General features: G+C 42.8%; 2 protein-coding genes across 2 annotated transcripts in view; one reads left to right on the top strand and one right to left on the bottom strand.

The window, feature by feature from the left end:
• homer1 (homer scaffold protein 1) overlaps positions 1-7,396 on the bottom strand; it is a 29,627-nt gene extending 22,231 nt beyond the window's left edge. The window contains exon 1 of the mRNA XM_085359997.1: positions 6,236-7,396. Coding sequence (XP_085216123.1) covers positions 6,236-6,240 — 5 coding nt within the window. The 5' untranslated portion in view covers positions 6,241-7,396. The remainder of the gene's footprint in view (positions 1-6,235) is intronic.
• A 1,519-nt stretch (positions 7,397-8,915) lies between these two features.
• On the top strand, positions 8,916-12,234 carry LOC146629298 (uncharacterized). The gene is made up of 2 exons (XM_085359995.1): positions 8,916-9,282; positions 9,771-12,234. The coding sequence occupies exons 1-2, from the start codon at positions 9,158-9,160 to the stop codon at positions 12,007-12,009; spliced, it is 2,364 nt and encodes a 787-aa protein (XP_085216121.1). The 5' UTR covers positions 8,916-9,157; the 3' UTR covers positions 12,010-12,234.
• Positions 12,235-12,527: the final 293 nt, after the last annotated feature.

Here is a 12,527-nt window from a genome sequence, read left to right as displayed (position 1 = left end):
AAAAAACATTTAAATTTTGTATATTTTCATGCAACCATTTATACACTGAACAAAAATATAAACGCAACACTATTGTTTTTGCTCCGATTCTCCATGGGATGGACGTAGAGACCTAAAATTCATTCCAGATACACAATATAACCATCCCTCCCAAACAGTGGTCACAAATCAGTCCAAATGTGTGGTAGTGGGCACATCTGCTATATTGAGATAATCCATCCCACCTCACAGGTGTGCCACATCAGGATGCTGATCTGACATCATGAGTAGTGCACAGGTGTACCTCAGACTGCCCACAACAAAAGGCCACCCTGGAATGTGCAGTTTTGTCTCACAGCAAAATGCCACAGATGCCACAAGCAATGAGGGAGCGTGCAATTGGCATGCTGACAGCAGGAATGTCAACCAGATCTGTCGCCCGTGCATTGAATGTTCATTTCTCAACCATAAGCCGTCTCCACAGGCGTTTCAGAGAATATGGCAGCACATCGAACCGGCCTCACAACCGCAGACCTCGTGTAACCACACCAGCCCAGGACCTCCACATCCAGCAGGTTCACCTCCAAGATCGTCTGAGACCAGCCACCCAGACAGCTGCTGGAACAATTGGTTTGCACAACCAAACAATTTCTGCACAAACTGTCAGAAACCGTCTCAGGGACGCTCAACTGCATGCCCGTCGTCCTCATCGGGGTCTTGACCTGACTCCAGCTCGTCGCCGTAACAGACTTGTGTGGGCAAATGCTCACATTCGATGGCGTCTGGCACGTTGGAGAGGTGTGCGCTTCACGGATGAATCATGGTTCACATTGTTCAGGGCAGATGGCAGCTGAGAATGTCCCAGTTCTTGCATGGCCAGCATACTCACCGGACATGTCACCCATTGAGCATGTTCGGGATGTGCTTGACCGGCGTATACGACAGCGTGTACCAGTTCCCACGAATATCCAACAACCTCGCACAGCCATTGAAGTGGAGTGGACCAACATTCCACAGGCCACAATTGACAATCTGATAGACTCCATGCGACGATGTGTTGCACTGCATGAGGCAAATGGTGGTCACACCAGATACTGACCGGTTCTGGGTCCCCAGACCCCCAATAGCACAAAAAACTGCACATTCCAGGGTGGCCTTTTGTTGTGGGCAGTCTGAGGTACACCTGTGCACTACTCATGATGTCAGATCAGCATCCTGATGTGGCACACCTGTGAGGTGGGATGGATTATCTCAATATAGCAGATGTGCCCACTACCACACATTTGGACTGATTTGTGACCACTGTTTGGGAGGGATGGTTATATTGTGTATCTGGAATGAATTTTAGGTCTCTACGTCCATCCCATGGGGAATGGGAGCAGTAACAAAGGTGTTGCGTTTATATTTTTGTTCAGTGTATATTAGCATTTCATTAATCCAGTCTGGCTTAAAATAATTATCAGAAAATGCTTGGAATCCACTACAGATGGGTGAAGTTTTTATGAGCAGCCAGTCAAATGAGTGCACATGCATGCTCTGTGTGTTTGTGTGTTTGTGTGTCTGTGTGCACGTGCGTAAGAAGGAAAAGTCCACAAGAATCAGCTGTGCAAAAAGAATATTTAATCTTCTGTTTGGGATTATTTGGGTTTTAAAACTGATAAAACTGGCAAGAAACTAAACAAAGCAATCGGATGCAGAGCGCCTTCGCCCGCAGCCAGGAAATGAATGAACAGGTGGGGATAACAGACGGTAGTAAATGAACAGGTACTAATCCATTAGATGGAGACTTCTTTACATTTACTCTCTGCCATGGTTTGTGAAGAAAAAAATAGTGCTGCTAAAGTGTGCATAACATGGCCAGCTCCTATTAGTGCTTATGTTTTACCGATATAGTATCTACCATGGTAGTTTTATTTTCTTTTTTACAGTCAACAGACTATTAAATAAGAAAATTAATCCCATTCCCGTCAAAAACAACAACTATCACTAATTCGGGTAATCACAAACTACCCAATCCTAACAACCCAAACAAAGGTGTTGGCTGATGTTTGGTTTGCTAGCTGATATCAGCCTATCAGCACATTGGGCCTCGATCACACAGCACTAGAGTCTGATCTGCGACTACTTGCCGTCCTCTGGTCAAAAGGCGGGAAAAAATGCGTATTTCCTAACTGATTGGTTTATATTTGGCTGCTGCTATATAAAATCGGTTGCAAAGAGGACTCTGGACGAAGGCCCTCTTTGTAATTGCATTGGTCATTAGCAGATTGCTGTGGTTGCTCATAGCAAGCATTGAAGTCTTGACTTATCTGCTAACACTCTCTCAGCTTTCGTGAAACATGAAAAAACAAACTGGAGGTTTGTCTTCGGAGTAAAAGTTGTGCCTCACAGGTCACAGATATAAGAGATGTATACAGTGGAAAAATTATTTGATCCCCCGCTGAACTTTGAAATGTCTTTTATTTTTATTAAGTCTCGAATTTTATGTTAGATTCATTTATTTCTTCTTTATAAATCGTAAATCATTTTTTACCTATCCTGTCTATACTATATATGAAGGACTATATCAAGAAGAATATTGAAAACAAATCTGACTACAAGCCAAAACTCCACTGAGTGAAAGCAATGACAGCTGCAGCCCGTGTTTGCTATGCACAGGAATAATAACTCCGCATTACTAACTTAGCTGTTACGTTGTCATGGCAACTGCCCATGTGGTCATGAGCTGTGAACATCCTCCAACTCCGTCGCTCCCTCTCCTTCCTACACGCTCTCTCGCCCAATCCGATCGCAGCATCCCTGTGGGTTAGCCCACTCGCAGAGGGAGGCAGCAGGAGCCTGGCAAGGCGAAGCCTCCAGTCCCAAACGCCCATATGCCGCTCACAGACCTCTAGTCTTTCAGCAGCCGACAAAAGAGAAAGAGCAAGCGTGGGACACTCGGCTCGCCTGACACTTTCAAACTATTTCTCATGACAATAACGAAGTCCTGTGTTTTTTCCACTGATGCTCTCTTTGTCTGAATGTAAGAAGTTCAGAAAGTCCGAGCCCTTCTGTAACGACTCTTCTTTGACACTGAAAATAACACAAGCTCATAGAGGAAGTGAAAGAAGTTATGAAAGACTGGCTTGTCTTGAGGAAACCCAACTGAAATCACAAAACAGCAGCTGAGAACATGTCAATTTATATACAAAAACATTTCATTAATCAGCCACAGCTCACAGCGCCAGCTTAAGACCCATAATATTCTGACCTATAATAATATTTAAAAAGATTCAGACACCCATTTGCTTTCACTTTTAAAAAAAATTAGGAATAAATGTGAAAAATAAACATTAAATTTTGCCTATTTCTTGTTGCTTATCTTCTGGTAAATACACCAACAGAGCCATCTACATAAAAAATTAGCAAATATCAGCCGATTTATTGCTGTAGCTCTGCATACGACGTCTTGTTTTTCCCCAGACACACTAATCTTCCCATAAACTTGTCAAATATTCCTATCCGAAAAAGCGCTTTTTAACAAATTGCTCAAATAAATCACTTTGATGGTTAATTGCTCATCAAAACATGTGCCTGTCTACTGAACTGTCATTTTAGTTCTACCTGAAAATAGCAGTTACTTTACACAGGAATGGGACAGATGGATGCAGGCACAAAGGTGCACCCAAAAGGCTCCAGCTGTTATCAGCACGAAGGCTTAAAAATATCAACATACAGGGAGTGCAGAATTATTAGGCAAATGAGTATTTTGTCCACATCATCCTCTTCATGCATGTTGTCCTACTCCAAGCTGTATAGGCTCGAAAGCCTACTACCAATTAAGCATATTAGGTGATGTGCATCTCTGTAATGAGAAGGGGTGTGGTCTAATGACATCAACACCCTATATCAGGTGTGCATAATTATTAGGCAACTTCCTTTCCTTTGGCAAAATGGGTCAAAAGAAGGACTTGACAGGCTCAGAAAAGTCAAAAATAGTGAGATATCTTGCAGAGGGATGCAGCAGTCTCAAAATTGCAAAGCTTCTGAAGCGTGATCATCGAACAATCAAGCGTTTCATTCAAAATAGTCAACAGAGTCGCAAGAAGCGTGTGGAAAAACCAAGGCGCAAAATAACTGCCCATGAATTGAGAAAAGTCAAGCGTGCAGCTGCCAAGATGCCACTTGCCACCAGTTTGGCCATATTTCAGAGCTGCAACATCACTGGAGTGCCCAAAAGCACAAGGTGTGCAATACTCAGAGACATGGCCAAGGTAAGAAAGGCTGAAAGACGACCACCACTGAACAAGACACACAAGCTGAAACGTCAAGACTGGGCCAAGAAATATCTCAAGACTGATTTTTCTAAGGTTTTATGGACTGATGAAATGAGAGTGAGTCTTGATGGGCCAGATGGATGGGCCCGTGGCTGGATTGGTGAAGGGCAGAGAGCTCCAGTCCGACTCAGACGCCAGCAAGGTGGAGGTGGAGTACTGGTTTGGGCTGGTATCATCAAAGATGAGCTTGTGGGGCCTTTTCGGGTTGAGGATGGAGTCAAGCTCAACTCCCAGCCCTACTGCCAGTTTCTGGAAGACACCTTCTTCAAGCAGTGGTACAGGAAGAAGTCTGCATCCTTCAAGAAAAACATGATTTTCATGCAGGACAATGCTCCATCACACGCGTCCAAGTACTCCACAGCGTGGCTGGCAAGAAAGGGTATAAAAGAAGAAAAACTAATGACAGGGCCTCCTTGTTCACCTGATCTGAACCCCATTGAGAACCTGTGGTCCATCATCAAATGTGAGATTTACAAGGAGGGAAAACAGTACACCTCTCTGAACAGTGTCTGGGAGGCTGTGGTTGCTGCTGCACGCAATGTTGATGGTGAACAGATCAAAACACTGACAGAATCCATGGATGGCAGGCTTTTGAGTGTCCTTGCAAAGAAAGGTGGCTATATTGGTCGCTGATTTGTTTTTGTTTTGTTTTTGAATGTCAGAAATGTATATTTGTGAATGTGGAGATGTTATATTGGTGTCACTGGTAAAAATAAATAATTGAAATGGGTATATATTTGTTTTTTGTTAAGTTGCCTAATAATTATGCACAGTAATAGTCACCTGCACACACAGATATCCCCCTAAAATAGCTAAAACTAAAAACAAACTAAAAACTACTTCCAAAAACATTCAGCTTTGGGTTTGGGTTCATTGAGAACATGGTTGTTGTTCAATAATAAAATTATTCCTCAAAAATACAACTTGCCTAATAATTCTGCACTCCCTGTATGTAATTTTTTTATTTATTTAAAAGCATTCAATTGGCATACATCAAAGAGGTTACCCGCATAAGGATAAAATACATGAATTGCACAGACTTCTACAATATCACAGACTCATTGTAATAACAGTATGGGAATAACTGTCTGAAGCTGCGCACCCATTTTTAAGCCAGTAAAAATAAAAACTTTGTAATTGTCATTTTAGGGATTTTATTGTGTTGTTGCTGGATGTACTATGCTTGCTGTTGTTTACTACAAAGTCCTAACTGAATTCCAGTGGTAGGGGTGTGTCACTGCTGCAACTTCAGATATGTTTCAGTTTCCACTGAAAAAACAAAAACATGCCAGTGACATTTGAACTGATCAACAACTGCACAAAGAGGACAGGAACAGGGAGAATTGCTAATTGAGACAGTGTAAACACATACTGTAGGACATACTCTCTTTTGACCGACTCAGAAATTGATTGTTGACTGGATTACAACCACTGGCCTTGAGAATTACAGAGGATGAGGAGGCAAGCCATTCACCAATCCCCTTCTCCTCCTTCCCAACTACAATATGACAACAAACCAATCACATTCTACATCATCTGGAGTGGGAACTAGGTCGCTTTTGATCAGGAGAATCACCACACATCTGCAGGCTCGGCCACATGTAAGCACCACAATGGAGCTGTGGTGATGGAGCCCCCCCCCCTTCCACATTTACTCATGGCAAAACATTAAATATGCTCTCCCTATCATCAGTAGCTTACTTCATCGCAGCCTCATCCTTATTGGCTTCTGTAAGCTGAAATGTCAGCGTATGGAGGCTTTAGGTGCACATAATGATGGGATAGTGGTTTACAGTAATTTTTTTCTATGTAAGAGGACAAGGGGGGTTAGCTAGCAGACTGGCAGCTGTGGGTGTTGAAATCTGCAACAACAAAGTGTGCCACACTCATGACATGGGGAGTGAGAAATACAACTTCCACTGAACCACCACTTTACATACCCCATTATAGCTGGATTCTGGTCTCTAAGTTGAGTCGAAAATGATCTTCTCAGCGGTCTCCTGAGAGCTGTGCGGACAGGCTAGCTGCAGCTTTGTTTTTGTTTTGTTTTTATCCGCTCTCCCTCTCAATTGAAAGCCGCTCTCTGCTTGTTTGTGTGAGCTCACAGCCCGGCGAAGCCCCACTCTCACTGTTCTCAGTCCGACATGGCTCGGCGTGTTGTTGTGCCCTCTGGGTGCATCATATTTTTGGCATAGGTGGTGGTTTCATCCGTGCGAACGTGTCGGTGCACGCATGATGACTGACAACACGCGCGCGCGCTGCTCTGGCTCTAGTAGCCGCCGCCGTTAGCTAAAAAACCCCACAACCAAACTCCACAGTAATGCAGGATTATGGAGCTCAACTCGGGCTATTAAAAAAAGAAGGAGAAAAAAACTGACAGCAGACGGATGGTGTGATTTATAACCACATTAGACTCGAAGGGATCGTGTTGCGCTTTTAAATTCAGAGTGAAATTATCGAAGGGGAAAAAATGTTAACGTGTTTTAGCAAATAAAACTGCCTATAGTCTCTAAATGTGACGTTAGCTGGCTATAAATGCTCCGTTGGCTGGTGTATAATCTGAATAGGGATGGCAGACGTTGGGATAAAAAAATTAACATTCACCCCTCAATTCCGACACTCATAAATCCCTCTTTAAGTCGCTGGCTCTTGATTGAAGTCCTCTGTGCCATTAAAATCCTCAAATCGGAGAAATATTAAAGAGTTTTACCGCCGCAAGTGAGACATTTAACGCCGCTCTGTGGTGACAGACATCTTCTTTCCAGACGGGGCTTCATCTCCGCTGCTTTTGGAGAGAACACAAAAAAGCCCTTGGAGTACACTCCGGGTTTTATCATCACGTCCTGCCCTCCTCCAAGAGGAAAAAAAAAATCAAAACAGCTTCACCGACGTCGATGTTCGCCACAAAATTTTCCTTCATTCACAAACGAGCAGATTTCTCCGTCTTGTTTTGTTTGCGTTGTTTCGCGTAAACTGGATCTGAGATGGTGGGAGAATAGGACTGATGCTCCTTCAGCTGCTGGTTCATCCTCTCTCATCATCAGCCCGTCTGCCCTCTGTTAGCCCCTCATCTCATTCATCAGCTCCGCTCCATCCGCCGCCTCTGCTCAGAGGGAAGCATTAACCAACGACGTCATCACGCTACGTTAACGCCTGCAGTTTTGACGTTATTGGCAGTATGTATGTCCTCACATCCGGTAGAGGGTAAAATAAACTGACGTAAATAAAAGAGGACAATAACAATAACGCAATGGTACTCAGAACATCTGAGTATTATTATATTATATCAGTAACAATAAAGAAAATATATTTTTGTATAATAAACACATTTTTTGTACTTTGATCAGATTTTAGGCACAAAGTCATTATTAGGCATTTAAATCTCACTAAATCCATTTGGGTTTCAACCTTGTCACAGACAAAATTATCATATGATCATTGTGATCATGATTTGAAATCATGCTGAAGTTCAGTTCAGTTTTATTTATATAGCACCAAATCCCAATTACAGTTGTCTCAAGTCCTTTATATTGTAAGGTAAAGACCTTAAAATAATACAGAGGAAATAGCGAAAACCCCAAGAATCATGATAAGTAGTAGTAAATTCTGGTGAGTATGTAATGATGAAATGTCCCATGGCTAAAGATCACTTATGAAACACGTAATTTTCACTCAAAAATACTCTGTTTCATTGCCAGAGCATGCCAAGAGAACTTTCATTAACATCGGTAATAGGGGCTTAACTTTGCATTATGGGGGTTGAAAATGGTGATGGGGTTGAAGGCACAATCAGCATTTCAGTATGATATGCATTCATGACATTAATGATATATGTTTTAAAATAACGGGAGTTTTCTTCTCTGGATCTTAGAGATAAAGTTTCTTTTATCATTTTTTCCTACAGGACCTGTAACAAACTAAGTATAACCTATGGTGCAATCGCTTATAGAGACACCTTTCAGCAGCCTAACATAAATGTCAAATTACTGGCCCAGTGTTTTGTGTTTATTGATTAATTTATATTCTTGGACTTTTCAGTTTTACTTCTTCCCGGTCTTGTTGTGTGTGATTACTGCCTCAAAATTTATATAATATTAAATTCACAGTTTGGCATGCCCACTGGAAAGTTTTATGATGCACAGGGTATGTCAGACTAGTTTACACTGGGGAACTTTTACCCAGATAGAACATGTTGACTAAACCCTCCCCAACTCCTTCACGCTTTCATTTCCCACATAGCATCTCTGACACTCTGTGTGACAGACACGAGCAGGTGGCTCAATCAAAATGAAAGAAAGGCAGATTTTAAAAACTTATTTGGCCAGTTACCACAAAAAATGCTCACTAGTGGGACAGAAAAGCATGACAAGTCTAACTTTTTAATCACAATTTTGGTTTTTACTATTTTTCATTGACATGTGATTTGTTGCACATGAAAAAAAAAAACAGCTTAAAGATTTTAAACAATCTTACCTCTAACTCGCTTACAGAGAGACTAATGATATCAGATACATGATGCCAAGAAAAAATTATTATTAGACCTGGCAAAAATAAATAAGACAGAGACACTGCCTTAATGTTCCTGCATTTTCACAGTTCAGATTATTTGCAACTGCTTAACCCAGATTAACTTGTTATCTGTATGTAGTGATTTCAAGAGTTCAACCATTGTGAACAGGAGACGAATTACTCTCCCTGCATGCTGCAAATGTTTCAGATGAAACAGTGGAAGGCAAGTTTTCTATTTCAAGATTATGCTGAGCATGAAAACCCGACTCGAGCACGCTCGCTCGCTTCGTATGTGATCAGCAGAGCAGCATCGAGTCGTGTTGAGAGGCTGAAGCAGATCCATACTGCTAACAATGGCTACAGCAATGGAGGATTTTGCACAGTCAGATGTTGACCCCGAGATGACTGTGTTGACATCTGAAGATATTACAGAACAAAACCTTGATGTTACTGATGAAGTGGAGACCCTTCAAAACAGGTGCTCTTTATGCTGCAGGTTAAAGTTTCATCTTAATGAGATTTGTTTTGCAATTTTGTTTTTGTTTTTTACCACAGACGAAAGTTTTTGATCATTTAGGAATTAGAGTCTGTGGTGAAACATTTATTTTACAGTAATAAAATATGCTGAATTTATGGAGGAAATGCCACATGTTCGTATGTTTGCACTGGTCAAGCAGAATGGGAAGTTCTGCAGGGTGAAATTTCTTTCTTTCTTCCTACTTAATGACACTTGTGTGACGTAAAAATGCTCATGGAGCACAACAAGCATCTTCAAAGGTTGATAGATGTGATGCTTTATGCAGTTCAGACTTTGGTGAATATAAGTTGAGACTCTTTCTCTCGCTTTAGGCGCAGTGCAAAAAGTATTAAAGCAAAAGAACACCTGCACAACTTAGAAGTTATTAGGACATATTTTGTATAGTTTTCCCTTAACCTCCCAATATTTTTGCGCTACTGTGCCTTCAGCTTACGCGAGGCTGTCCACGATGATAATGTCCGGCCTAAGATGCAGTGCCTAATGATGGACTCCTCCTTCTCCATGGTAACTATGCAAGGGGAGGACAGCGGAATCGCATGGGAGACGACCCCCAGTCGCTGCACCACACCATGGATGTCTGAAGCTGGACTCCCCTCTGTGGATCTCAGTGCAATACAGCCTGCAACACCTGGGTCTCATCCAGCAGGCAAAATCATTTTTGTCATGGATGAGGAGCTTATCTCAAGAAGGAAGACAACCAAGGATAGGGCAAGTGGGCCGAAAAGCAAAGCAGATAGAAAGCGAGAAGTCCTGGCAGAAAGCTCTGAGAACATCTCAGGGCGGCCAGAGTTAGTGGAAGTCTCTCAACCAAATTTGAAAAGTGACGGAGAAGGAGACCAAGACGAAACAACTGATCCTCAGGAAGACAAAGAGCAGCAGCTGTTCAGCTTAGTGTCAGAAGGCTCTGAAATCCTCAACATTGTTGTTCCCCAAAAACTGGCCACCGTGGATGAAGAAGTCAGCAAAGAAATGGTGGACAATCTTTCATACCTGGAGGAAAGTGTTGTTCCTAAAGCTAGTGAGGAGATCCATGAAAATGAGCTGCTGATCTCAGTAGAGACGGGCCCAACAATAGATTACCAAGCCAGCCCCCACCCTCCTGTGGATCTAGATTCCATGGATCCACCGGGAGCTCCCGTGGCCAGAATGCAAAGCAGAGCAGCAGCAGGAAATGTGGACTACTTTGAGGCATTCGCCCTGATTGATGCTCAAGCTCCAGGAGGTCCTGCTGTGGCTGCAGGAGGACAGGTGGAACCAGAGGCAAAGACTGCTACTGAGAGTCAGTACACTGAGAAACATGCACAGACTAAAGAAAGCACCAGCACCAAAGGTGCAGATGTTGACAAGTCAGACACAATCAGTCTGGTGGAACTTGCTAACGAGCTTTTAGATGAAGTCTTTTATGGCGGTACAGACGAATACTTTCTGAAAGGTCCAGGGGCAACAGATGGAGGCGGAGCAGCAGAAAGTGCACTATCTAGGCTTCCCTCAAAACAGAGTGGTTCGAATTTGTTTGGAAGCCAAGAAGATGTCCTCACACCAATCTTTCTACCCGAAGGGCCTCCGAAAATTATTGATCCCATTTTGCTGGAGGAACCCAAAGCCATGGCCTTTCTTTATACAGACCTTTACGAGGAAGCACTCGGCAGCCGGAAAAAAGAAGAAGACACTGAAAGTGTGACCTCGGAGAAGTCCTTCCACAGCAGGCATTCAGACCGAGAGGCCAGGGGATATTTAGAGAAATATGTCCTGATAGATGAGACTCCTGTTGTGGAGGGGGAACCAACAGATAAAGAAAAATGCCCAGAGGAAGGACCTCGGATAATGTCCGAGGATTTGTATGATCTTGATGTTTTTGTGACCAAACCTGAAAAAGGAGAGGTGCCTAACTCAGAAGAGGATATTACAGACTTCTTCAGGTCCAGCGCCAATTCTTCTCCGTGCGACATAGAGCCTTTCCCTCGACTTCTGGAAGAAGACGACACACAAACAGCAAAAAAGAGTAAATCCAAGACAGTAAGGAGTGTGTCTATAACAGTTGAAAAACCAACAGAAATCCCAGTCGATGAACTTAGCATCTCTTGCTTTGAGTTTCCCTCAGAGGAAGCAGACTGGACAAGTATAGATGATCATCCCGCAGCCTTGGAAGAGAGCAATGTCTGTGTTCGGGATTTGTGGAAAAAAGATTCAGAAATAGACAAGCCAGTCGCTCCTCCTAGGAGAAAAGTAGCATCCCCTCCTAAGACGTGTCTAGATCTAACGCCTCTGACTCCAATTGTGCAGGAAAACGAAGAGGCTGGAGGGAAGGAGCAAAGAGAGGAGGAGAAAGAGACGGCATCGCCGGCAGAGACTGCTGATGAAGGCGACGGAGATGGAGAAGAGAATGCGTTGGCTGTGGCCAAAACAGAAGCTGAAAGCGTACAGGACGGGAATGAAGTGACCACCAGAGATGAGAGAGATGGAAAGCCAACTGAAGGAGAAAACCCCAAACCAGAAGAAGGAGAAAGAAGCCAGACCGAAACAGTTACAAAACAAACTGAACTAGAGACAGATGTTAAGTCATCAGAAACAGATCCAACAGAGAATAATGCTGAGAAACAAGAAGATAGTTCGACAGTTTTTCCAACTGAGCAAGCCAAAAACAAAGGACAGTGTGTAATACTTTAGTGCGCTACAGTCTTTTTCAATAAACTTGGTATTAAGTGCTGTAACAGATCAATATCCATATTTGGGCTTAAAATGTCAGTAAATGTAAAGTGCATTAAATTAAGATAAATTCTTAAAGCTCAGATTTGCATATATAATCAAAGTCTTATCTAAAACCTTTGCCTTCAGATTGATCATATATCCTTTGTCTCTGCAGGTGAAGCCAAACTGTCTGCCAATAGCGCATGTGTCGGTGTCTGTACGGTGTCAGGGTGCATCTTCAGCTATAAATAAGCCCTTCTGGCCATTAACTCGACACCTTATCTAAACTGGGAGCCTGTGTTCCGCACAACCGCTTGTAAACATCCAAGACAGAGTCTGTGATCCGTGCAGATGAGCCTATTTACCTGTGGTTATTCCTGACAAATTATCCACCCTGCAAATCTTTGTTTAATCACGGATGTGCTTGGAACGTGAAACTTCTTGACAATGTGCATCTGTCGCTAAGCCAAATGGGGTGTGATGTTTAGCACCCTGTC

This window comes from Diplotaxodon limnothrissa, linkage group LG7, assembly GCF_057381915.1.
Source record: "Diplotaxodon limnothrissa isolate DT_005_m linkage group LG7, D_limnothrissa_male_GT1.1, whole genome shotgun sequence".
NCBI lineage: Eukaryota > Metazoa > Chordata > Actinopteri > Cichliformes > Cichlidae > Diplotaxodon > Diplotaxodon limnothrissa.
Note: the sequence above shows the minus strand (reverse complement) of the source record. Positions and strands in the feature narration are given on the sequence as shown.

Bases quoted from the DNA above. Each gene is read 5' to 3' on its own strand.
- LOC146629298 (XM_085359995.1), top strand. From the start codon at position 9,158: ATGGCTACAGCAATGGAGGATTTTGCACAGTCAGATGTTGACCCCGAG. The intron at 9,283-9,770 runs GTGCTCTTTATG...CTGTGCCTTCAG, and splicing joins GTGGAGACCCTTCAAAACAG to CTTACGCGAGGCTGTCCACG.